The following is a 22,603-nucleotide window of genomic DNA, read 5'->3' on the forward strand; positions in this document are numbered from 1 at the left end:
AAGATCCTCCAATTTCCATCCGCGCCTTGAGACAAACGCCGCTGCCGAATATAGAAAATTGAGAGCTTCTGTAGAAGGCCCGTGGGCAAGACACCTACCTATGTGGGCAACGTTGTTTGTTTCATTCTTTTTCGTATTCTGGAAGCCTAGGCTGCCCTCGCCAAGCCCTTTGAACAAATTGCGACCGCTTGAGACAAAAACATCATCAAATTTCCCTTTTGAGTCAGCCATTCGTTACGTCGTAGCGTTGCTTGTGCGTCTCACAGCAACTGTTTGAGAGGTAAGCCTGTCCATTTGACCATCAGACTTTCTTTTTTTTCCTTTCTTTTTTTCTACATTGCCATTGCCCCTTGCGTCAACCGACCGAGGGAAGGGAAACTTCAGACGTAGTGGACAGATGTAACTTCATCTTTCCCCGTCGGTCTTTCACAAGTTCCCCATCCGGCGTCAAGGTCTCACATGTGTCATCGTCTGATGTCGAAACCGAAAAGTTGGGAGTCGGGCCACAGAGACAAGAGAGGAAGAAGGAGGACACATCTGATCGCACGCCTATCTGTACCCCTCGACCTCTTTTCCTTTTCCTTACCTTCGCATCGGCGGCCCGAAGAGGCCAGGATCAGGGCACATTTCGGCGTGCTGTGTGAACTCTGAATCTGTCTGCTCTGGCGAAAAAGGACAGAAAATATGCCCTAATTGACCTGTGACAACCAAACTTTTCGAAGAGATGACGATGACGGGTTGGTCCGTGACGAAGATGGAGTGGTGAATCCGAATAAGAGACGACATGTGCAGTTTCTGGGCTCTGGCCCGGTCCATGGGACGCCGAGAGCTCCCCGAACAATCCAGTGGGTCCCGCAACCTTCCGGAAGTAAAGTCCCGGTTTGTGTCCAGCGAACGACAACACTGCTACCGCGGGCCGGCCACCCGTGGATTGTGCGGGTCGCGACATTCTCTTCAACGGAAGGGTTTTCCATCTACACTTTGAAAGATTACTTTGTTCTCGCCGGTGCCTATTCACAGCCATGGCGATTTTATTTGAGCTTTCCTTATTGGTCTGACCAGGTGTAATAGATAGGCTTAGCGCCTCACGTAAGATTGGAGAAATAGGAGAAGCAATAGGAGAAGCATTCACCGAGCAGGTGCCGTACAACGTGAAGACCGCGTCACCCCAGAGTGTGAATTTTTCCTTTTTCACAATGTACCTTGTAGACAGCTATACGCGAGCGACTTCCAATGCAACACGTTAATTTCTCTTTGTCATCTCGGGCTATGATTAGGCCATAATGTCCCTCGGAGAAGACCAAGGCCCAAACGAAGGCGCCGACTACCCCGGAGCGACAGCAGCAGCAGCAGCACCAACGGCTCGCAACGTGCCAAGGATGCCGGAGCCGACGCCGGGGAAGATGCGCCTCAACATTGTCATCCTCTTTATGGGCTCGCGCGGCGACCTCCAGCCCTCCCTCGCCGTCGCGAAGCTCCTGCAGCGGCGACACGGCCACCGGGTGCGCATCGCGAGCCACCCGCCGTACCGGAGCGTCGTCGAGGCCGAAGGCGTCGGTTTTTACAGCATTGGCGCGACGGACATCAAGACCATGATGGAGAGACGGCTTCTGCCGCGCGGGGAGCTGCGTGCGCTGGTGCCGGTCGTCAGGGAGGAGTTTCGGGAGATGGGGGCGCGGTGGTGGGGGGCTTGTGTTGACGGGTACGGGTTTGCGCATGAAGACGGGGGCGCCGGGGGCGAGAGGGGCGCGTTTGTGGCGGATTTGGTCCTTTCTATGATGCATGTGTTCAACCAGACGTCTGCGGCGGCGAGGTTGGGTGTGCCGTTGCATCTGTTTGGGATGAATCCGAGAATCTTTTCAAAGGAGGTGCCGCATTCGCAGGCGGGTTGGGCTTTGAGGGCGCCGAGTAGGGCGAAGAATGTCTTGTCTTGGTGGGTTCAGGATTTTATGTGAGTCTTTGTTTTGCTTCGGTTCTTATTTCTTTTTTTACCATCTTGTTCTACACAATCTGTCTTTCCCCCTCCTTCGGTTGACGTCTTGTCCCCGTAATCAGAGGAACGATGGGGGGGCGCGTAGTCGTAGCTCCCAGGAAGGGGACCCTCGGGCGATGTTGGACTGACCATCGGCAACAGGTTCCTAGAAGCGATCAAGCCCGTCATCAACGACGTCCGCGTCAACGTCATGGGCCTGGAGAGCATGTCGCCCGCTTGGTGGCTGAGCCAGTACAACAGGATGAAGGTCCCCTGCACGTACCTCTGGTCGCCGAGGCTGCTCCCGAAGCCGGCGGACTGGCCGGACAACGTCGACGTCGCGGGCTTCGTCTTTGACGACGTGCCCGGCGGGTATACACCGCCTCCGGAGTTGGTGGCGTTCCTGGAGGCGGACCCGGAGACGCCGCCGGTGTATATCGGGTTCGGGAGCATGTCGTTTGCCAACGCGCAGGATGTGTTTGAGGGGGTGATTTTCGAGGCGGTGAGGAGGGTTGGTGTTAGGGCTGTTGTTGGGAAGGGGTGGTCTAATTTAGTCAAGGAAGAGGTTGGACGGGTTGAGAGAGAGGGTGAGGGTCAGGCGGACGGGGTCGGTGGTGAGCGGGACATGTCGCACATCTTCATCGTCGACGAGGCGCCGCACGCGTGGCTCTTTCCCCGGGTCAGGGCCGTGGTATGTCACGGCGGGAGCGGGACCACGGCCATGGCGCTCCGGAGCGGTAGGCCCACGCTCGTGGTGCCCGTGGCCGGGGACCAGCCGTTCTGGGGCACGAGGGTTCACGCGGCGGGGTGCGGGCCCGAGGCGAGGTTTGGGCTGGCGGAGATGAACGGCGAGAGATTCGAGCACGGGTTGAGGGAGCTTCTGAAGCCCGAGTACGCGACTGCCGCGAAGAGGTTTGCGGCGGGGGTGGCGGGGGAGAGGCCTGGGGAGGAGGTTTGTGTTGAGCGGGTGCTTGAGACGGCGGGCGTTTATGAGAGGGAGGGGAGGTGTGCTGTGTACGATGGCCGGCCTGCTGTTTGGAGGTGGACGGGGGGTGGTGCTGGTGCTGGTGCTGGTGCTGGTGGAGGAGATGGAGGGGAGAGGTTGTCTGCTGTTGCGGCGCATGTTCTTGTCGAGAGCGGAAGGGTAAGGAGGGAGGACTTGAGGGCGTTGGATCTGGTCAAATGGCCTGATTTGGCGAGCCCCGGGGATCCGTTGACGGGGTTGGTTCTCGGGACGCAGCAGGCGTTTGGGAGCATCGCCGCGGATGGCAGGACGGGGAGATGGGGACGGCTGGGGCTTCATGTCTTGCGAGGTGAGTTTCCCAACTTTTTCTCCAGTGTTTCCCGTGATTGCTATTTCTTGTCACTTATGTGAATGGGTGGGGGTTTTCGACTGACAACTAGTATCTAAAGCTCCCCTTACGATCCTAGCCGCCGTGGCGTTTGGCCTCTTCAACCTACTCGACTTTATCCTCTACGAGCTCGCCTCGCCTTTCGAGCCGAAGCTCTACGCGAGTAACCCGCGGCTGTACACGTATCCGCGGATGCTCCTCTTCCTCGTATCCGCGCCCTTTGTCGAGCTCGCTTCGATCGTGACGCAGCCGGCGCGCCTCGTGGCTAAGAGGAGGAAGTGGGGGAAGGGATCCTTGCTGCGGGTGGTCCTCGAGGTACCGCTCGCGATTTTGAGGGTGCTTTTGGCTTTGGTTAATATTCTGGTTGGTGGGCTGGGTTTCACGCTTCGGCGGCTCGAGGTTTCTTGTGCGAGGGGCATGGGGGAGAGGCCTGTAGGGGATGTTGTCGCTGAGGCGAGGGTTAGGCAGGGGAGAGTTGAGGCGGAGGGGTTGAGGGTTGAGGGAGTCGAGGTTGGTAGGGATTTGGTGGGGGATATTGTGAGGAGGTGGGATGAGCGGAAGAAGGGCTGAGTGGTTCTATCCTTTCTTCTCTACTACTACTAATACTACTACTACTACTACTACTACTGTCAATTATATGGCCTGAATTCTACTTGAGCGAATAGTGCCATGGGCTAGCAGAACAGTCGCGACCTTGTCTTAAGACCAGAGTTGAACACCAGCGGCGAAGCGTTCTATCGCGTGGCGGCCGTGAGTTACTCTCCCATTCTTGGTGGATACTTCCAGCCCATTCGCTTACATTGCAGCCCTCCTTTTTCGTCAAGCGAGAGGTGAGTGAGAGGGAGAGGGGGGTGGTTGGATACGGATATTCTCCGATACATTTCAACTTCGTGATACGGGACTTGCACATGCCGTCCTGCGGGAAGCCGGCGCCCCGGGCCACGTCAACTTCTTGTGTCGCAATCATGGGACGAGGCGAGGTAAGGTTGGTAGGATGGCTGCGTGCCGCGTACGAGTTCGGGATATTCTCGCCCTTGGCCATGCGGGCGGCTTGCGGCGTGCGGTGGTGTGACGCGATCGGCGTGGGTATCGGGTTTGATATGGGGAGCGTTGGATCGCATGTGTAGGTGGGCTTCTTTTGCCGTTGGGATATTTCACGGGGTTAGCTTGGTAGTTGTTTCCTGGCCAGCTTGGTATTCTCCGGCGGTAAGTCGCTCATGTAAGATTGGTCCCTCGCGGTGAGAATAGCACCTACGTACGCAAGAGGTTTCAACCAAGGTTGACGCTGCGTGCGAAGGCTTGTCTCTTTTATTTTCTTCCCAAGAGGTTGGCGACGGAATTCCAGGAATACCTGTGTGGCCTTGGGGGTGGTTAAAATTGCAGTGAAAGACACAAGCCCCCATTTCCCCCCCATCCCTCGGGCAGCAAAGGTGTTTTGTGAGACTTGAGCTGGCCAATTGGACAGCCTGCCAATTGTGAGTGGCTACTTTTCAAACGAAATCGTCCGCGGAATTTTTGGGTGAAGAAGCTCCTCTATGTTATTGTTCTTGAGTGTCTCTCTTTCTCTCTTGCAAAAACATAAACAGAACCCAAGGGGACTCGGTATAGATGAGTTGAAAGAAGAGGGGCCTGTACTTACAATCACATTCATTTGCAGTCAACGTTGTTTCAGATCCCCTATACACAGTTGACTAAAACTTTCAAGTGAAATTGAACTGCTCTTAAAGAAGGTCATTACAAAATTTACGAACAATGGGGACCATAGCTACATGGCTGAAATTCTTGAGGCCTCGTTCGCGACCTCGGGTCCGGTCACAGTAATCTTCTTGGATTCCAATCTACGCCCCCGTCAGATAGTATGAGAAATTGTAAGTCTTGTGAAAATTCGCACAATCTATATGGTACTCATCACAGCTTCGGCCTTGAGAAAGTTGTATCCATGCTTTTCATGGTTATACAATCATGTCTTCGACTTCCCGAAGACTCTAAGCCCAATTGACCAAAATATTCTGTTCCTTGGCCTTGATTATTAAGTCAATCACAATGATCAGTTTCTTACAGTAGTTCTGCTCCGTACAATAATACATCATGACAAGGGCTCAAAAATTGTGGCGTCGCGGCCGTTGAGGTGACCGCATAAAGGGGCTATGCATGTAGCAGATATTTGAAATAGTTCCCACCACGTTCGGCCATGACCGCTGCAGTGCTTAATGCGACTCCATACGCTCCACGCGACCATCAACCGAGTTCCGTCAGCTTACGCCTTCACCTAGAGCCGATAGTACATATCTAAACCGCTTGAACATAAACCATCGGTAGAGAGAAGACTTACGCGATGACCGCGCCTCTTCTCGCCTCTGAATTTCCAAGACGAAGACGCGGTCCATTTGGCTGACCCCATGACGCAACCACCGCCATCAGTCAGTCCTCCCATCCTATCGCCGCTCGGCTCGTCGACCGCTGACCCTCCACTCTGCAGACCCCTACACCTCGTCGATTCCTGTTGTCCAAAAGAACTCCGGCGTCGCAGCAGCAGACACCGGGCAGTGGTCCACCCGTCTTCGCTGGCAGTCAGCGCTTCCAGCCAACGCCCCGGTTCGCCCCTCCTTCGTCGACTCAGCGGCCTCCCCCGACGCCCGTGTTCCCCGGTTCACTCCGACCGTCGAGACACAGAAACCCGATTCATGATGCTCTAGATAGCTCGCCCACTGATGCGCCCGCCTCGGCGACGCGGCCGACGCTAGGCGCTGGGACGCAGAGGCAGAATCACAGGATCGATATCGACTCTGACGGTAGCGATTCGCCGCCAGAGGAGGATCAGGATGAACTTCCACCGATGGTTGTCGCGGTGAATGATTCAATCGAGATTGAGTCGGAGCCGCCTAGTGTTCTGCACAGCGGAATTGAGGAGCGGACACCGAAAAGGAGAAGAATTTCAGTCTCGCCAGCATTGAGCTGGCAGGAGGAGCTCCAGGAAGATGTCACGATGGGATATTTAGAAGAAGAAGAGCCCCTGCCACAGAAAAGCGAATCGGGTAATGAGCAGCTGCCAGATGCCGATGAGGACCTTCCACTCGGCATGAATCCTGGTCAGACGGACGACGACTTGACGATCCCCCCTCGCACTGCAGGAGACCCAGCAAAGACCCAGCCCACATTTCATCGCGCCCCCCGTTTCAAGGTGTCCGAGGCGGACGCAGTCCGGCAAGAGGGCCTACCTGAAGCCTTCTCGCCACAGCGACGTGGCGCGAAATATGTCGCCGGGGGGCTCGCGGCTGAGCTGCAGACCTGGTTGGCGGAGGTCAAGGGCTGGACGGGTGGTAATCGTCCGGCGGACCTGGTCATGAGCATTGCCGTTGACGAAGTTCGTCATGGGAACAGGATGTGTCTCGTTCGGGGACGGAGAATCGTAGCGGACGGGGCTGCGAGGGAGGAGATTGCGGCACGGCTTATGCTGGCTGGGGAGGGGCAGTTGACGGGGCTGGGCCAGAAGAGTCCTGTCGCAGTGGGTGGTGTCGTTGCCATCTCGCAGCCTGCGTGGGAAATTGAGCTGCAGGACGGTAGATGGATTGTTGCGTGTGACTGGGCGGTCTCGTAGGAGACTAGGTCAATATATGCACACATGCCAACATTATTAACTCATTGCGATCTTTCGAATCGACTTTGGTGATTTTACATTTGCATTACGTGGGGGTAAGATGAAAGGTGGAAATGGTCGAAGTTGGCTAGGAAGAAGCTGCGATTCCACGAGTTTGCAGCCATAATGACTCCTGTCCTGTTGGCGCATTGGTTTTCTTTTACCGTCTGTATCAGTATCAGTCTCTTGACCGAACATCATTAGCCTGAGACTGCCGAGTACTGGAACTTGTCCTCGTCCGGTATTTTGTCATGCGTATGTACCTCGGCACTTTATGAAGTGTCTCTGGTAAGCACCACTTGATGCATAACGCGCTCAAATACATATGCGCCATCTATACAGGTAGGAAACCGTATACTCATTCGTCAGACCAATTCCAAGCCCCAGTTTTACTCATCATATCCCGTCGGTAAGGTAGACACTGCGAGCCCTTGCAGCGAAATAAAAAAAAAAAAAACATGCGCCGATTTCATCGAGAAAGGTGCCAACGTAATTGACTGTCATTGCGCAAAGTGCGATGCCTCACAGATAAACAGAAGAAGTTCTCGACACAATGACGTGGCTGGTCCTCCGACCAGCCGCCTTTGCGCGGGTGCCGGCCGCAACGACTTGCCGGCCGGGCCCACGATTCTACTCCGCGGCAACCACTGGCGCCGGCCTCTCGGACCCGCTCCGGATCCTCTTCTGCGGTTCAGACGACTTCAGCTGCGCTGCGCTGAGCGCGCTTCATGCGGAGAAGAAACGGAATCCGGCACTGATTGAGTCGCTTGATGTCGTCGTTCGGCCCGGCAAGCTGTCAGGGAGAGGGATGAAGAGTGTTCGTGAGGGTATGTATGTTTGTGTGCGGTCTCGACTTTCACGGAGTTGGTGGGAGTGAGTGATTCTGAGCTGACGACACATGTCAGTTCCGTTGAAGAACCTCGCTGAGCAGCTCAGGTTGCCAATTTACGTGAGGGACACGTTTACTGGGTGGCAGGTATTGCAAGTCCTTGTCCTGTCAACCCAAGTTTCAACGTGCTGATATCCGCAGCCGCGTAACAACATCAATCTCATCATTGCCGTCTCCTTCGGTCTCTTTGTACCACCGAGGTTACTCAAGATGGCAAAGTACGGAGGGCTCAACGTTCACCCATCACTCCTCCCAGAGTAAGCTCATTCATGCCCCCACCCCTGCATCGTACCTACCTCACCCAGCCTCTTAACACCTCACCCAGCTTCCGCGGTCCTGCGCCCCTCCAACACACGCTCCTAAAAGGCCGCACGCATACAGGCATCACGCTCCAGACGCTCGACCATGAAAAATTCGATCACGGTGCTATTCTCGCTCAGTCACCGCTCCCCGGCATCCCGATCCCTGAAAAATGCAGCACGCAGCAGCTACTCGACATCGTCACGCCGCCAGCCGCCGATATGCTCGTCGACGGTCTACGGAGGGGCCTATACGTCCCTCCACACGCGGACGCCGGCTGGAAACCCTCCATCTGGAACTTCCTCAGCACGCCTCCGCATGCGCCCAAGGTCACGAACCACGACCGCCAGATTCCTTGGTTCGAGTGGACCGCCGACCATATTGTGACGCGCCAGCGCGTTCTGGGCAACATCTGGTGCTCGGCGGTGAACAATACCCTGCAGAAAGAACAGAGGATCAAGTTTGGACGAGTAGAAGCGGTTGACGACGTGCATGACCACATTAAGCAGTTCACCAGACGACTCAAGTTGTATCAAAAGAATCGAATGTCTGATGACGAGGTACTGGAGGAGGACAGAAAGGTTAAAGTCGTCTTTTGGATTCAGAAGCCGGAACACGATGCCGACGCTGAAGAGGGAAAGTGGCGCGTGGCCAGGCTCCCCTACTTTGATCACGAGGACGGGAAGAGCATAGTGATCCCCGTTTTCAAGGGGGACAAGTTACTAAAGGTGTCGACCTTGATTGTTGAGGGCGCCAAGGAGCGCCCTGCCGCGAGCGCGATTAAGTCCTTTGGCACGGTTACAGATGCGTACGATTTCGGCTCTAGAAGGCCCTCTAGCATACCCATTATTATTCCCTTTTAAATATAATATTGGAGGTGTACGATAGGAAAAGACACTGATGAAATTGATCATCTATGATTGGTGTCCAATTGTAATATATTCATGGTCTTCCAAGACAAGATTCCTCTTTCGGGAGCGTTGACGAGGAGCGAGATTTGGTCATTGTCGCAAAAGAGATGCCAACCGAGACCTGTGATGAAGAAACCCGGAAACCTGACTTGAGCGATTATTCCAGCCAAATGTCCCTGGAGTCATGCTCGCCCGACGATGAGGAGTGGTCGGTGAGCGACACACCAAATTTTACCTTTTTCGACTCAAGGCTTCAAAGAATGCCAAAGACTTCGCAAGGCTACCAATACTACGAACCCCCAAAGGAACAAACTTCTGACTCGCGGGAGTTGATGGGTTTCTAAGCGCTCACAGCGCGGACCCAAGCTTAAATTCTGGCGATGATGGAGCCGTGGTCATAGCCAACAGAAGGCAATGTGTTCTTGCTTCGAGGTTACGCTTGGCGACGACGCTCGTATCGAGAGCTTTGGGCCCAATTGCTTTTGGGCGAACAAATTTCAAGTCTTCTGGAACCAAAGAAATCTCTGAAAGAGGTTGGCAGAATCCTCGCGCTGATTTATCAGAGGGAACGGACTCACGGCATGAACGCTGACAGGCAGACTCGCCACAAGGCTGCTCTCAACAGAGATGGAACAGCGTACCATGGTGTGGTAGCCATGACTGACAACCGCGCAACCGTCACCAGAATGGCCCAATTGTTTCTCGAGATGTGGCTCTACGAACTGGGACAGAGGGTTACGGCTCCGCCCTCTATAACACGATGGTACAAGTAGCAGAGGGCCGGTCTCAAGACGGAAACGTCTACCACTATAGTGGTGTAGCTGTTTTTCATCAACCATCGATGGGATGCCGCCGAGATGGTAAACCTTTCTCGTGCGAGAGCATAAACTGCCCGTGCCCAACGTTGAAAGCTGTCTCGCGTGGCACATGTAAAGTTTGACTGATGCGAGGAAGGACATCCTTGGGTTTCATGCCCGGTATAGCTACGCCTATGGATACTTGAGGGTCGAGAAGTTCGTTCCCAGAGCGAAACGTCGCCAAGAGCACCAGCTTTGTCCCCAGCGGATCAACAGTTGTATGGCATTGCCTGTTATCCTGGCGATCACGCAGCTATCCGATGAAGAGACTGATCAGCTTCTCGACGAGTTAATCGAGCCCATGAATCATTTGAAAGAGCTTTGCCCCATCATCTCACCTTGGCATACTGGTTTTGAGGAAGAAGAATGAATAAAATGAATTAAATGGGTGAAGTCGAGGGTCCGATGGGTTCGTCGATCGATATCTCATACTCGACCTTGACACTGAAAAGTGTGGAGCATAGGGTGTTTAGGAATTATGTTGCAGAAACGGCTCACGACAAGTATGTTAATAAAACAAATATACAATAGACATACCCCTAGTAGGGTAAGGCCATTTTTTTATTATCGTAACTATTATCACGCTGCAGGTTCGTCTATTCCATATTGTGAGAAATTATATGAGAGATGACGCTTACTCTCCATTCACAACGAAGACGGAGAAGACGCCGTTGCCCACTTGCGAGGCAACGCATCCATGCCCGGTTGGGGCCTGCTCATGCTATTCAGCTGATGGAAATTGCAATTAGTGCGAGAAGCTGATTAGAACTGGACTTGTCAAGTTCCTTGCCCAAGGAATCTACATAAGATCAACAGAACAACTTGAAGACAGACAGCAGAGACCAAAAATGAGGCAGGCACATGAAAGAACAAGACAACGAAAGGGCAGACTACGATATTCGCGACGAAGGGACGGGCTCAGATATTGGAAGAGTCCTACGACTTTTTACTGGAGTATCACTGTAAGCTCTAAAAAAGTTCGAGAAGGTCTTCAATCCTAGGTAGTTGACCGTGGATATAGGATCGGGGGCTCCAGCAATGATCCGAGACTAGGCTGACCCATCCCCCGCTTCCAACTAAAACTAAGAGAGCCCAAGGGTACCGTGGCAGTAGGTTTCTGAAGGGGTGATTCATACTTGGTCACGTAGAGTGAAGATATTAAACGCATGAGACGTGACAGCAGCAGTCCAACTTGAGAGACATCGTCGCATAATGGTGGAAAATGTGTTTGATAGTCTGGCGTCGGCTGCTCGTTTGGCGTACAATACATCGTCTTGGCACAGCGGGTGAACTGGAAAGGCCTCGCAAATGTTCTGGGCAACAATGTGCAGCATGCGCATTGGGAGAGACATCTTTACAAAAGGCTCACGTCTGTTTTTGGGAAGGTTACGTTCCTTAGAACCGAAATGTGGTTGCAGAACCTGGGCGGCTTTCTCACATTGAGTTGGACATCGTACGAGGATGCAAGGCTTCAGCATGCAAGGTGTAAATGTATGGAAATGTTTCTCTGTTTGATAGTTCTTTACTTCATCTATACCATTAAAAAAATCTCATCTAACTGTACCACGTCTGTCCGGGCTTCAAGCTATTCAGAATCCGACAGCGGGTAGTGATGCACAGTTTCTCGCGATCAAGCCGCTTGAACTTGGGGCCCAGCGGCCCGGAGACGTAGTGATACTGCGCAAACAAGCGCCACTGGCGCATATCGGCCAGACTATAGAGTTTATCGCCCCAAGGGCCGGCGTAATGGAACCAAGACGTCGGCGCGTCGGGGTTCTCGGCCGTGGGGACCAGGCTGATGGGGTTTTCCTTGCGGTGACCGCTAGCCACGTCGACCTCGTCATCGAGGTCGTCGTCGAGGTCTTCATCCAGGTCCTCGACGTAATCATACCAATATGTGTAGGCGTTCTTGGACGGATCCCAGAGGGGTCCTTTGTCGGTCACGTCCTTGAGCATCTTGAAGGGCAGCACGTACGGGTGCTCGCCGGCCTGCGCGTACATGGCATGGGAGCCGACGGCGGAGTAGATGACGGGACGCTCGCCCCGCTTCTCGACGGCGTTGTACGTGTAAGCCTGGCCGCCCTCGTGTTCCGAGAAGAAGATGCCACGGGGCACGCCGTTCTCGAAGCGCATCATGCAGTGCTCCCAATCGCCGACGTGGTTGCCGAAGCGAATGGTCAGGACCGTCTGGCCGAGGTTGTACGAGTAGAAGAAGAACCAGAAGGCGTCCACGATGCCGGAACCCTTGTCGACGAGAACAAGGATGGCCGGCGCCTTTGAATAGCCTTCCTGATCGGGCTTGTGGGTCGGCGTGTCGGGAATGGGCTTTTGGTCCTCGTCTCGGCGGCGGAGGTGGAAGCCGGCGGCGCGGGCGGATCCTTCTGGGAATTGTGGGTAGCGACGAGGGTCCGAGATGCGGTGAACGGGGTGATCGCGAGATACGTCGAACCACGTCGTATCCTCAGTGTCATGTCGTGGGTGTTCAGAGTCGCCATCCGGGTCATCGGGCTTTTCGTCCTTGTCGCCGTCGTCCTCGTCCTCATTCCAAGGCTCAGGAATGCCAACATGGCTGTGCAGCCATTCGGGTCTCTGCTCCACATCGTCATCGCTGGTCAGATAGACCATGCCATCCTCCTTGTTGAGCGTATGCATATCCGACAAAATCAGGGAACGGTTCAGAGCCTCCTTCTCCAAGTAGGGCGTCATGTGCCGAATGTGTTCCGCAATGTCGGCAGGCCAGAAGTTCTCGCCCGAGTAGAGGTGGACCAGCGGCGCATACTGGAGAACATAGTCAGGAATCTCCTTCAAGACTTTCCTCCTCTCCTCCTTGTCGTCCCGTGGTGAGCGCTTCTTGGGAGCCGTCTCCCAGCCGGAATGGCGTCCATCCAGAGACCTGAGCTCCAACCGCAGATCGCCGGCGTCGGAGTCGTTCGTGTACGGAAAGAGGGACGCCGGGTCCCATGAAAGGTGGTGAACGCCACAGAGACTCAACCAACGACAAGCCTGACGATCGAGCCAATACGGACTGCTGCTAACCCATTTCTTGTCCTCGCGCTGCTTGGCCGGATCTGGCGGGTTTGGGTTAAGGTAGCGGGGCAGGAACCATGCTAGGAATGACACCGACACCAGGAAGGCGAGTAAGATGGTGAAGCGGCGTAGATAATACATCGAACAAGTTCGTGGTGGCTCCAGGCCTCGCAGGATAGGATTTGGTTGTTGAGAATAATAGGAGACTAAAGGAGTGCGGAATAGGCGCTGGTTCGATTGGTAATATGCTATTGGTAGCTACGGACGCTGAGTGATGGTTCGCGGGGGTTCGGGATGCCGGCACGTCTTGCGAAAGCCAGCGGGGTCTCGCACAGCATCACCAAGTAAGTGTACATGTAGATGTAGTGTATTACTGAACGGTTGAAGGTGGGAGGTGCGAGCGGATATGCATCGCCGGCCAGACGCTGAGGCCCCTTGGTCAAGTGTTTTGTGTCGTTGGTCGGGGAAAGTTTGTTAGAAGTGCGAAGGGAAGAGTTGGAAAGTAGTGTACGAGTGGGAAGGAAGCTTTGGGTTGGGGTTTGGGACGGAACTTAGCGGTTTGCGCGGGCGACAGACGGCGACAGCGGAAGCAGGGAAGCAGGGAAGTAAGGGCGTCAGGGACGTACTGGATTCGGCCTGGACCTGGACGTGGGAGGATGGCAGACGGGAGGGGATTGGAGGGGGGTGCGGATGGATGTCCCACTAGTGTAAGGATACTGGCCGCAGTGTCTCTGATGCAGCCCTCCACAGTGAGGCAGGTATCTCTCCTCCACGCCCGGCAACAGAGAATGGCACCAAGGTTCCAGGAACCTCATGCAGCCAGCAGACCGGGAGGGTTCAACGATCGGCGGGACCAACCAGATCCCTGCAGATTCCCACGAGGAGGACGGATAAAGCTCCCAGTTCCGCGCGCTGCTGACTCTCTCCCCCCACCGTCCTACCTTGCATTGTTGTCTGTCGCTGAGTGACTTCGGCAAGTAGCCGATCCCTGTGGCCATCACGAGTCGCTTTATCTTTCAGTAAAGTTGCTCCCATGTGAGCTGGCATTGGGCGGGTGGGCTTCTTGGGTGACGGGCCGGGATGATCTTGCAAACACAGGGCTTACTACTAACCGTCTGCCGAAACCCGCAAACCATTATGTAAGTACTGTGAACACTCCATTCTGAGGCTTTTTTTCTACTGTCTACCATGTTAGCATTTTCTTCTAGAATGTATTCCCAATTATGTTTCCGATATCCCGCGGACTGTTGGTATCCGTAGCGGCCAACGGTTTTCGGCCAATCTACTTCTCACAAGGCGGACACTTTTGCCAGAGTTCGTCAAACAGTGATGGTGTCGCACGACCTTTTGGATGAGCATAGTTCATTAGCTCTAGGTTCAGCCGTCGGGGGGACTATGCTATGCAGTCGAGGCCAAATTCTGGCACCCTCGACTTTGTCCACCAACTGTCGTGATATCGTCAGCCTGACCACACCATGCCTCCATGCATACCCCTCCAAATTCTCCTATGCCAACCCAGGAGGGCCCGGCCGGCACTGGAGGGGGCCCTTAGGCCTTGGAACCGCGGCCATTCAGTTTCACCGTCCCATCCGAAGCTTCGCCCTATTCGGAAACCATGCTTTTCATGGACCCAAATGGCCCACGCAGAGAGTGAAAATGGATTGCGACATATAAATCGCGACCGGGAAGTTTGTATATTCCGATCAGATGCGATATCGTATCCCCAGATTGGAGGCTGCGTTCCTGAGATTGCCTACTCCAAATCTCCACCATCCTCATAGTCTTCGTCGTCGTTGTCGCTTGCTTCATCATCATCTTTCGGGCCCGAACCTTTGCCTGCTCCTCCGCCCTGCCCATCTAGGTTCGCCCATGTCGTCGGCGTTGGCGTTGACAACGCTCCATCCCGCGAAGCCGCTGCCTCTGCTACGCTGCTATCTTGTCGCTCATTTTGCTCAGGAACCATCCCCAATGCGGATGGACCGCCTCTCCCGCGGACGCCGCCTCCCCGACCCCGACGTTTCTTCGGCATCCCATCCGGCAGCGGCTTACGCCTTTTCCTCCGGCTGTTCGTGCCCTCTGTCATCGGCTTTGGCGCGGCATGGGCGTACACCGTGACCTCGTCCTTTTCGCCTCTCTTGACCTTCAAGGCCATCAAGTTCTCCAAAAACCTTGTTTGACGCTTGCGCTCGCCCGTCTTGTCTGCTGTGATGGGTATATGAATTCCATGCTGCCTCCTAATGTCCTCCAGCGGGTCGTCTTTTGCTGCCGCCTCGTGTTTTGGTTCTAAACGCTTCTCTGTCGTGTTGATCCTCGACCAGCTGGCCGCGAGCATGTCGACACCGCCGGGGAGATGTCGCAGAGCCGGAATCGGATCCTCGTGCTCGTGCTCGGCAAATATGACTTCGGTGCCCAGGTTTCGCGACCACTGCCCCTCGAAAATCTTGCCCTTGTACGCGAACATGGGCTTGTTGGAATGCAGGTCCAAGATTTGGATCTCGGGAGCTTGCTCGGATTCAAAGTCGGCGTCATAGCCATCAATGTTTGGGTCCGCCTGTCCCTGATCCATCTCTTCTTCGTCTTCGGGCTCGGCCGCGGGCTCGTCATCATTCTCGTCGTCTGACATAATGCGGTGGTGTTTTGGCTCGTCGGGTTTCCTGTGAGGGCCTGCCCAGTGTTTGTAGTGATATCCGCCTCGTCCTGATACTGGCATGTTTCGTTTGCGCCGTAGCAGTTGTGGGATGGAGAGGTCGACAGTCAGGTAGTAGGTCTGCGATGCTTAGCACTTGCATCTCCACATTCACCTGGATGCGACGGCTTACTTCGGTCTCCGTGGTCGAATACTCATACTCCCACTCCGAGTCATCGCCGCCGTCAATCTTACTGGGTGCTTTCGGTGGTTGCTCAGCGGGCGCGGTCGCCGCCATCACCGGCGCGACCGAAGAGGTCGGCGCGTTTGTCGCCATGTTTTCGTGACGATTCGTAGTAGGGGTCTCCAATTGTCTGACGAAATTCGTGTATTGGGGCCGATATTCCGTGCATGTATTCGGTATTGTCGCCACGCGCAAGCATTCAAAATGCGTCAGGGAGCGTTATGATGGAGTTGCAGGGCCATCGCGGGAGAAGTATGCGATGTCGAAAAGTTGACGAAGCTTCAAATTCCAAGACGCAAAATTCCCATTCCAGGGAATGAAGCTCCCCCAGTCAATTCGACAGCAGATTAGCACAGGCCAGACGCCAATTGAACAGGGGCCGCTCATGCGGGGCACTGCTGCACTTTCCATGCTCACAACCCCTCTGCCCCGCTATCGCAAGTAAATTTCCCAGCGACGGCTTCGACTCACAGTCGGACCTGCACATCCCATCTGTTGACTCACAATTCGACGTTACCCTTGCGAGTGACGATACTTATAACGGCGCATTCCATTCGTTCTTGTCTTGATCTGATTCCTGTTCTGTAGATTTACAATATACCCAACCCATTACATACACTCCAACCCCCCCGTCTGCCCACCATGCCAAAGGTCCACCTGCTGGACTACGTCGCGGGCAATGTTCGCAGCTTGGTGAACGCCATCGAGAAGGTCGGCTACGAGGTCGAATGGATTAGGAGACCCGAAGATGTTCCCTCGGCAGAAGTAAGCCATTGGTCTTTGTGTACCATATGTACGATAAAGACGAGCCCTCAAATGCTAATCTACACTGCTCGCCCCCCATTCAGAAACTGATCCTCCCCGGTGTCGGCCACTTCGGCCACTGCCTCTCCCAACTCTCCCAAGCCGGCTTCCTCCCCGCCATCTCCGCCCATATCGCCTCAGGCAAGCCCTTCATGGGCATCTGCGTCGGTATCCAGGCCCTCTTCGAAGGCTCCCTCGAGGACCTGGAAGTCCCCGGCCTGGGCGTCGTAAAGGGCCGGCTCGACCGCTTCGACGCCTCCACAAAGTCCGTCCCGCAAATCGGCTGGAACAGCGCCAACACGGGCGGCGCGAGCCTCTACGACCTCCGGCCGGACTCGAAATACTACTACGTCCACACCTACAAGTACCCCTACGTCCGCGGCGAGCTCGAGGCCCAGGGCTGGACCGTCGCAACGGGTACCTACGGTGACGAGACCTTTGTCGGCGCCCTCGCCCGGGGTAACATCTTCGCAACGCAATTCCACCCCGAAAAGTCTGGCGCTGCGGGCCTGCGCTGTCTCCGCGCATTCCTTGACGGCTCCGGCGCCGCGGGTCTGGCCGCCAGTGCCGCCGCCGCACCACCCCCCGCCGAGACCACCGTCCCCTTCCAAGACGGCCTCACCCGCCGCGTAATCGCCTGCCTCGACGTCCGCACAAACGACCAGGGCGACCTCGTCGTGACAAAGGGCGACCAATACGACGTTCGCGAAAAGGGTGACGGCGGTAACGTCCGCAACCTCGGCAAGCCCGTCGAGATGGCGAGGCGGTACTACGAGCAGGGCGCCGACGAGGTCACTTTCCTCAACATCACCAGCTTCCGCGACTGCCCGCTGGCCGACGTACCCATGCTCGAGATCCTCCGCCGCACCTCCGAGACCGTCTTCGTGCCCCTCACCATCGGCGGCGGCATCCGCGACACGGTCGACACGGACGGCACCAAAGTCTCGGCCCTCGAGATCGCGACAATGTACTTCAAATCCGGCGCCGATAAAGTCTCTATCGGCTCCGACGCCGTGCTGGCCGCGGAAGAGTATTACGGCGCCGGCCGCAAGCTCTTTGGCAACACGGCCATTGAGCAAATCTCCAAGGCGTACGGCAACCAGGCCGTCGTCGTCTCCGTCGACCCCAAGCGCGTTTACGTCCCCAACACGGACGCCACGCGCCACAACATCCTCAAGACGGCCAACCCGGGTCCCAAGGGCGAGGAGTACTGCTGGTACGCCTGCACCATCAAGGGCGGCCGCGAGACGCGCGACATGGACGTCGTCGAGCTCTCGCAGGCCGTCGAGGCCATGGGCGCCGGCGAGATCCTCCTCAACTGCATCGACAAGGACGGCACCAACAGCGGCTTCGACCTCGAGCTCATTTCCCAAGTGAAAGCCGCCGTCAAGATCCCCGTCATCGCGTCCAGCGGCGCGGGCGAGCCGGCGCACTTTGAAGAGGTGTTTGCCAAGACGACGACGGACGCCGCGTTGGGGGCGGGCATGTTCCACCGCGGGGAGTACACTGTGAAGCAGGTCAAGGATTTCTTGGCGGAAAGGGGGCTCAAGGTGAGGCAGTTTGAGGAGAACGTGTAAAAAATGTCGCCGCCGGTTGGGGCTGTGATGGAAGTAAATACAGCGTTATGTCTTTATACGTTGGATCAAAAGGGGGCATGAGAGATGGCGATCAGCCATTTGAGAGGAGAGAGAAAAGAAAAGAGTATTTAAGAAGTTGAGCAAGCTTTTTTGACTGTGGTTTGTCATTTTACGGGGTAGCCTGGAGTTGTTTCTGTGGTTACGACCTGACGTCCACGCACGCCCCGATTACTAGACATACAAAGATAGAATCTTTCTCAACCTGTGATCCCATGCCATTTTTGTGCTTGTGTGCTGCGTGCCAATCTTTGCCAAACATCCAAAGTTCCCAACATTCAAGATTGAAAGAGAGAAGAGAGCCCCTATCCCCTGAAGCCAGAGAGAAAACAATCCCATGAAGCGAACCTAGAAAGAAACTACCCCATTGGCCGGCAGTGATGGACCTCATCAACTTCAGGGGTAGATAGATGAAAAGAAACAGCTCTTCAACTTTTAGCGTATAGATACAGATGCGAGATAGTCAAAGAGAAAGATGCCCAAAACACGAGACTTAAATACCTTTTCGTTCAATGCTTTTTGACGGTTTCTCCTTTTTTCCCCACATGAATTCCGTATCCTGCTGTTTTGTTCCAAGCTTCAGCTGTTTCTGTAATGGAGAAGAATAAAGACGAATATGCGCAGAACAACCCAAGCAAAAAGCGTTTGCTTAAACAGAAACGATGACCCAAAATGCTGTTTGCGAACGAGACGAAAAGCAAAAACTCCCCAACTGCCAAGCTCAAAGAACTGATGAGTGAGTAAGGGGAGAAGCCCCTTCCAAACAAAACGCGAACGAAGAAAGGCTGTCCGGGGTATGTAGTGCTAGATCTCCATGCTCATAAACAGCCACTGGTTGCTCGTCACGTCCACGTCTCTCGCCCAATGGTCCAGCGTCGTCAGCTCGAAACCGATCCACTGCAGGCTCTTCATCAGCGACTTTGCGTCCTCCTCCTCGATGGCCCGGTCGATGCAGACGACCAGGTGTTGGCAGTTGAGCGGACCATCGACCAACTCCATTAGCGCCATCAGCCTAAAGGTGAATGTCAGTTCCTGTTTCCTTCAAACGGCAGCGTCTGAGACAAGTGGAGGGCGTGAAACATACGCAGGCTTCAGGTCACGTCCAATGACATTCCTGTCAAACAGGGCGAACAGGGACTTTTCAGCCCCATCGTCCGCCACAAAGGCCCTGAAACTCGCGCCGCCGGCAAAGTCCCAGACCTCCAACCACGCGGTGGCCGGGGCCGGTGCGGCGGGCGCCGTGAAGCCCACTGCACCGTCCCCGCCGCGTCCCCCGAACGGAACGTGTGGTTGGACGGCCAAGTCCTCGTCTGGCGGCGGAGTCGGCAGCATGTTGTTGGCATTGTTCGCGTTGCTGCCGTTGTTGTTGTAGTAATAAGCACCTTGATGCAGGCCGGAGCCACGCGAGCCAGTGTCCGTCTCACCGCGGAACACAGCCCTCATGGACTCGCAAAAGAACCTTTCACATTCTTCCCTGATCGAAAGCGCTGCCCCCCCTCTGCGGCTGATCCTCTTGCCGGGCACGGTATCGCGCCGCTTGGAGCTGCTGCTGCTGGCCTTAGGAAGCAGAGCGAGCTCGTTGGATGCCGTTATGGCCGCGAGGGGGGGACTTGAAGGAGGTGATGGTAGTCCTGAGGAGGGGACCTCAGGAATACCACTCGGCCCCTGTTGATTCGCATATACGTCAGTCCATGTATCATATGGTTTTCCAACTTTCCGATAACGGGGGATGCAGGCGTGCAGGGGTTCTAGGGGGGTGGGAATTTCAAAAGAGACAACCCCGAGTGATCGGCGGCTGGTCTACAGGTTTGAGGCTGAAGAAGGACGGGTGTGGGGGAGGCAGGAAAGAGAAACATGATTGTGTTGTGGAATGAGAGAATGCGACGTACCTGCGGCGCCGGTAGTGCAGTAGTGGAGACCGCGAAGCGTCGCGGCGGAATCGACAATGTAGCAGCTGGCGAGGACATTGGCCTGACGGACAATGGCCTCACCATGATTACTACTACTGTAATTGTTGACCTGATTCATGGGCGCCATTGCGATTGATTCCTCGAATTTGGTAGCTAAAAATTGGTGTCGTGGTTGAATAGGGCTGGGATGTCGGTTCTCGGAAATCGGAACCGGTTCGTCGATGGAGTGATGATTGGTAGTGGAAAAGCGAGGCGAGAGTCGAGTAGCGACGATGATAGTCTTTTGAAAAGGTGGTGTGGGGATTTTTTTGGGTTAAGCTGATGAGGCTGTCGATGTGTGTAGCTGGATTGATGTAGTAGCGTGGTGTGAGGATTTACGTCGATGATGTCCTTGGTTTTGGGATGGCGGCTGTTGCGGGTGAGGCGAACTGGATATCGGCGGTGAAGCGTTGCGATGGGGAAGACAGGAAGAGGAGATGCGAAAGACGGCGTACAGGGCGGGCAGACTGGTGAATAAAAACCCAGCGGAAAGCCCATCTTTCTGCAAAGAAAAAAAGTGTGGAAACGTCTAGCGTGGCGGAGAACCCAAAGCCAAGGGGGACCACGGCGCAGAACGCAGACGCAGCAACCACCACCGCCGCCGCCCAGCACTTTCCCGTCAGTCTCAAGGGGTGGCAGCCACCAGTGGGTGAGGGGACCACACACAAACAGTCATACCTAATCAGCCATGGCCCATGGCATCTCCACCTCTCCCCTTCTTTCCTCGGACCCATCACCCATGTCTCCTTCTCCCCGTCCAATGCAGTCAATGCCATTGATTCCGTCCACGTCAATCCAGGCTTTGGATGCTTGGATCTTACTCAATCGCAATCCTTGTGGCCCCTTTACTTCCGTCACATCGGTACTCCACGGTCGGTATGCGGGCTTGCCATGATCATCATCGGCATCAGCTGTTTCCATCAGAGGGTTCCACGTTGTCCATTGTTCCGGCTGGGAAGGGGCGTCCACGGTCCACGGCCTACTGGTCTAAGGTACCTTAGGCTGACGAAACCTACTGGAGCCCTTTTGCAATGCGCGAGCCGTCGTCCATGTACCTTAGCACTGTATAAGGCGGTATGGAAGCAGAACACGCACGCACGCACGTTTTCTCTTGGGCTGCATTGCATTGGCCGCTACTTCGTCTTTTTCGCTGGCTATCCGTAGGCCATGATAAGTTCTCGTTGGGCTTTCAATCATTGACTGACTGACTAGAAGACTCCAATAACTCCACGCAACTAAGCATGTCTCGACAATCTACGGACCAGTTAGTTTCCCCGATTCGACTGTCACCAGTAGTCTCCCGCCAGCAGTCACCGACTCGGGTGGACGCTCCCAATCCGGGCCCGGGACGGCGCTTGGCACTTTGACTGCCTCTCATGCGGCTTCTGCCAATCGAACGAGGCCGTGGGCTGCACTTCACATGCACGTGGACAACCTCCAACCCAAGCCCATGCTGCCCAGCCACCCTAGCTCGACCCAGAATTTGGGGTATCACCTCTTGGACGGAAACGGCCAGACAACTCTGTGTGTGTGTCTCTCTCTCTCTAGCGCTCACAGTGTTAAAGTGCTATATTGGTGATGGGATTCCATGTGAACAATTCCTGTTTTTGGGTTATCGACTGACCAAGATGAGGTAAAGTTACGCAAGCAGTTCAAACACACGGCCATGGATCGTCGCATACAAGAATGACAGATAAACGCGGGGGACGGAGGGGTCCTCGAGAAAAATCATCAGGACAATTAGGGTTTGCCATAGGTCAGCCTATCCATCCCCAATCTCGAAACTTTGGCCTGAGCCCATCTACCTCTATTCCAGACGTCCGCCATCATTAGTCTAAACACATTTCATTTAATGATGGCGAAAGTCGTTGCAAACATACTAATGTCGACGAATGGATCTCCCCCTTTCGACCGGAGCCCCGGCATGGATCGGAGGCCGCGCTTTCTGGGTCGCCGTAATCGTGACGGGCGAGCAGCCCCAGGGCACATGGTGTGACGGTGGTTGGTCGAATGTTCGACTATTGCCATGGGCAAAATCCAGGAATTTCAGGATGGCTTACCAATGCCCTGTCAAAGAATGCCTTGCGCCGCAGCTGCAGCATGTTGGGCTTCCTGGATGTCCGTGTTTCCCTTCGGATCACTTGACCGTTTTGACGTCGGTCGCTCCCCCACACTGGGGATTCGTCGCCCAGCACACCGAAGCATCCCTCCTTGGCTTCGCTCGAAAGAATCACAGTCGTTGATAATGGATATCAACTTCGGCGTTCCATGGTGCCACAAGAATATCCAGTTGGTTTGTGATATTCGTGTCCTGAGAAGTGAAGCGTCTACTTCACATTCAAGCTCCCTCAGCGTTCCAAGCGTAGCCAACGCTAGATTCGTCGCATCCAAATCGGCCTCG

General features: G+C 55.1%; 9 protein-coding genes across 9 annotated transcripts; 5 read left to right on the forward strand and 4 right to left on the reverse strand.

Annotated features, from left to right (window-relative positions):
- Positions 1–1,283: 1,283 nt before the first annotated feature.
- Positions 1,284–3,894, forward strand: CORC01_10591 (glycosyltransferase family 28 domain-containing protein; the record flags this gene model as incomplete). The annotated part of the gene is made up of 3 exons (XM_022622218.1): positions 1,284–1,951; positions 2,135–3,285; positions 3,386–3,894. The coding sequence occupies 3 exons, from the start codon at positions 1,284–1,286 to the stop codon at positions 3,892–3,894; spliced, it is 2,328 nt and encodes a 775-aa protein (XP_022471297.1).
- Positions 3,895–3,998: 104 nt separating this feature from the next.
- CORC01_10592 (uncharacterized protein) lies at positions 3,999–4,366 on the reverse strand (the record flags this gene model as incomplete). The annotated part of the gene is made up of 2 exons (XM_022622219.1): positions 3,999–4,058; positions 4,124–4,366. The coding sequence occupies 2 exons, from the start codon at positions 4,364–4,366 to the stop codon at positions 3,999–4,001; spliced, it is 303 nt and encodes a 100-aa protein (XP_022471298.1).
- A 1,357-nt stretch (positions 4,367–5,723) lies between these two features.
- CORC01_10593 (uncharacterized protein) lies at positions 5,724–6,922 on the forward strand (the record flags this gene model as incomplete). Its single annotated transcript, XM_022622220.1, has 2 exons — positions 5,724–5,744; positions 5,804–6,922. 2 exons carry the CDS (start codon positions 5,724–5,726, stop codon positions 6,920–6,922), a joined length of 1,140 nt encoding a protein of 379 aa, XP_022471299.1.
- Positions 6,923–7,514: 592 nt separating this feature from the next.
- Positions 7,515–9,834, forward strand: CORC01_10594 (formyl transferase; the record flags this gene model as incomplete). Its single annotated transcript, XM_022622221.1, has 5 exons — positions 7,515–7,788; positions 7,867–7,937; positions 7,992–8,107; positions 8,176–8,958; positions 9,657–9,834. The coding sequence occupies 5 exons, from the start codon at positions 7,515–7,517 to the stop codon at positions 9,832–9,834; spliced, it is 1,422 nt and encodes a 473-aa protein (XP_022471300.1).
- A 1,638-nt stretch (positions 9,835–11,472) lies between these two features.
- Positions 11,473–13,086, reverse strand: CORC01_10595 (vacuolar protein sorting-associated protein; the record flags this gene model as incomplete). Its single annotated transcript, XM_022622222.1, has 1 exon — positions 11,473–13,086. One exon carries the CDS (start codon positions 13,084–13,086, stop codon positions 11,473–11,475), a length of 1,614 nt encoding a protein of 537 aa, XP_022471301.1.
- A 1,612-nt stretch (positions 13,087–14,698) lies between these two features.
- CORC01_10596 (uncharacterized protein) lies at positions 14,699–15,908 on the reverse strand (the record flags this gene model as incomplete). The annotated part of the gene is made up of 2 exons (XM_022622223.1): positions 14,699–15,712; positions 15,765–15,908. The coding sequence occupies 2 exons, from the start codon at positions 15,906–15,908 to the stop codon at positions 14,699–14,701; spliced, it is 1,158 nt and encodes a 385-aa protein (XP_022471302.1).
- Positions 15,909–16,457: 549 nt separating this feature from the next.
- Positions 16,458–18,196, forward strand: CORC01_10597 (imidazoleglycerol phosphate synthase; the record flags this gene model as incomplete). The annotated part of the gene is made up of 2 exons (XM_022622224.1): positions 16,458–16,580; positions 16,664–18,196. 2 exons carry the CDS (start codon positions 16,458–16,460, stop codon positions 18,194–18,196), a joined length of 1,656 nt encoding a protein of 551 aa, XP_022471303.1.
- Positions 18,197–19,057: 861 nt separating this feature from the next.
- CORC01_10598 (ornithine decarboxylase antizyme) lies at positions 19,058–20,290 on the reverse strand (the record flags this gene model as incomplete). The annotated part of the gene is made up of 3 exons (XM_022622225.1): positions 19,058–19,265; positions 19,338–19,884; positions 20,143–20,290. The coding sequence occupies 3 exons, from the start codon at positions 20,288–20,290 to the stop codon at positions 19,058–19,060; spliced, it is 903 nt and encodes a 300-aa protein (XP_022471304.1).
- A 1,288-nt stretch (positions 20,291–21,578) lies between these two features.
- CORC01_10599 (uncharacterized protein) lies at positions 21,579–21,839 on the forward strand (the record flags this gene model as incomplete). Its single annotated transcript, XM_022622226.1, has 1 exon — positions 21,579–21,839. One exon carries the CDS (start codon positions 21,579–21,581, stop codon positions 21,837–21,839), a length of 261 nt encoding a protein of 86 aa, XP_022471305.1.
- Between the last annotated feature and the right edge of the window lie 764 nt (positions 21,840–22,603).

Source organism: Colletotrichum orchidophilum, assembly GCF_001831195.1.
Source record: "Colletotrichum orchidophilum strain IMI 309357 chromosome Unknown Scaffold_106.1, whole genome shotgun sequence".
NCBI lineage: Eukaryota > Fungi > Ascomycota > Sordariomycetes > Glomerellales > Glomerellaceae > Colletotrichum > Colletotrichum orchidophilum.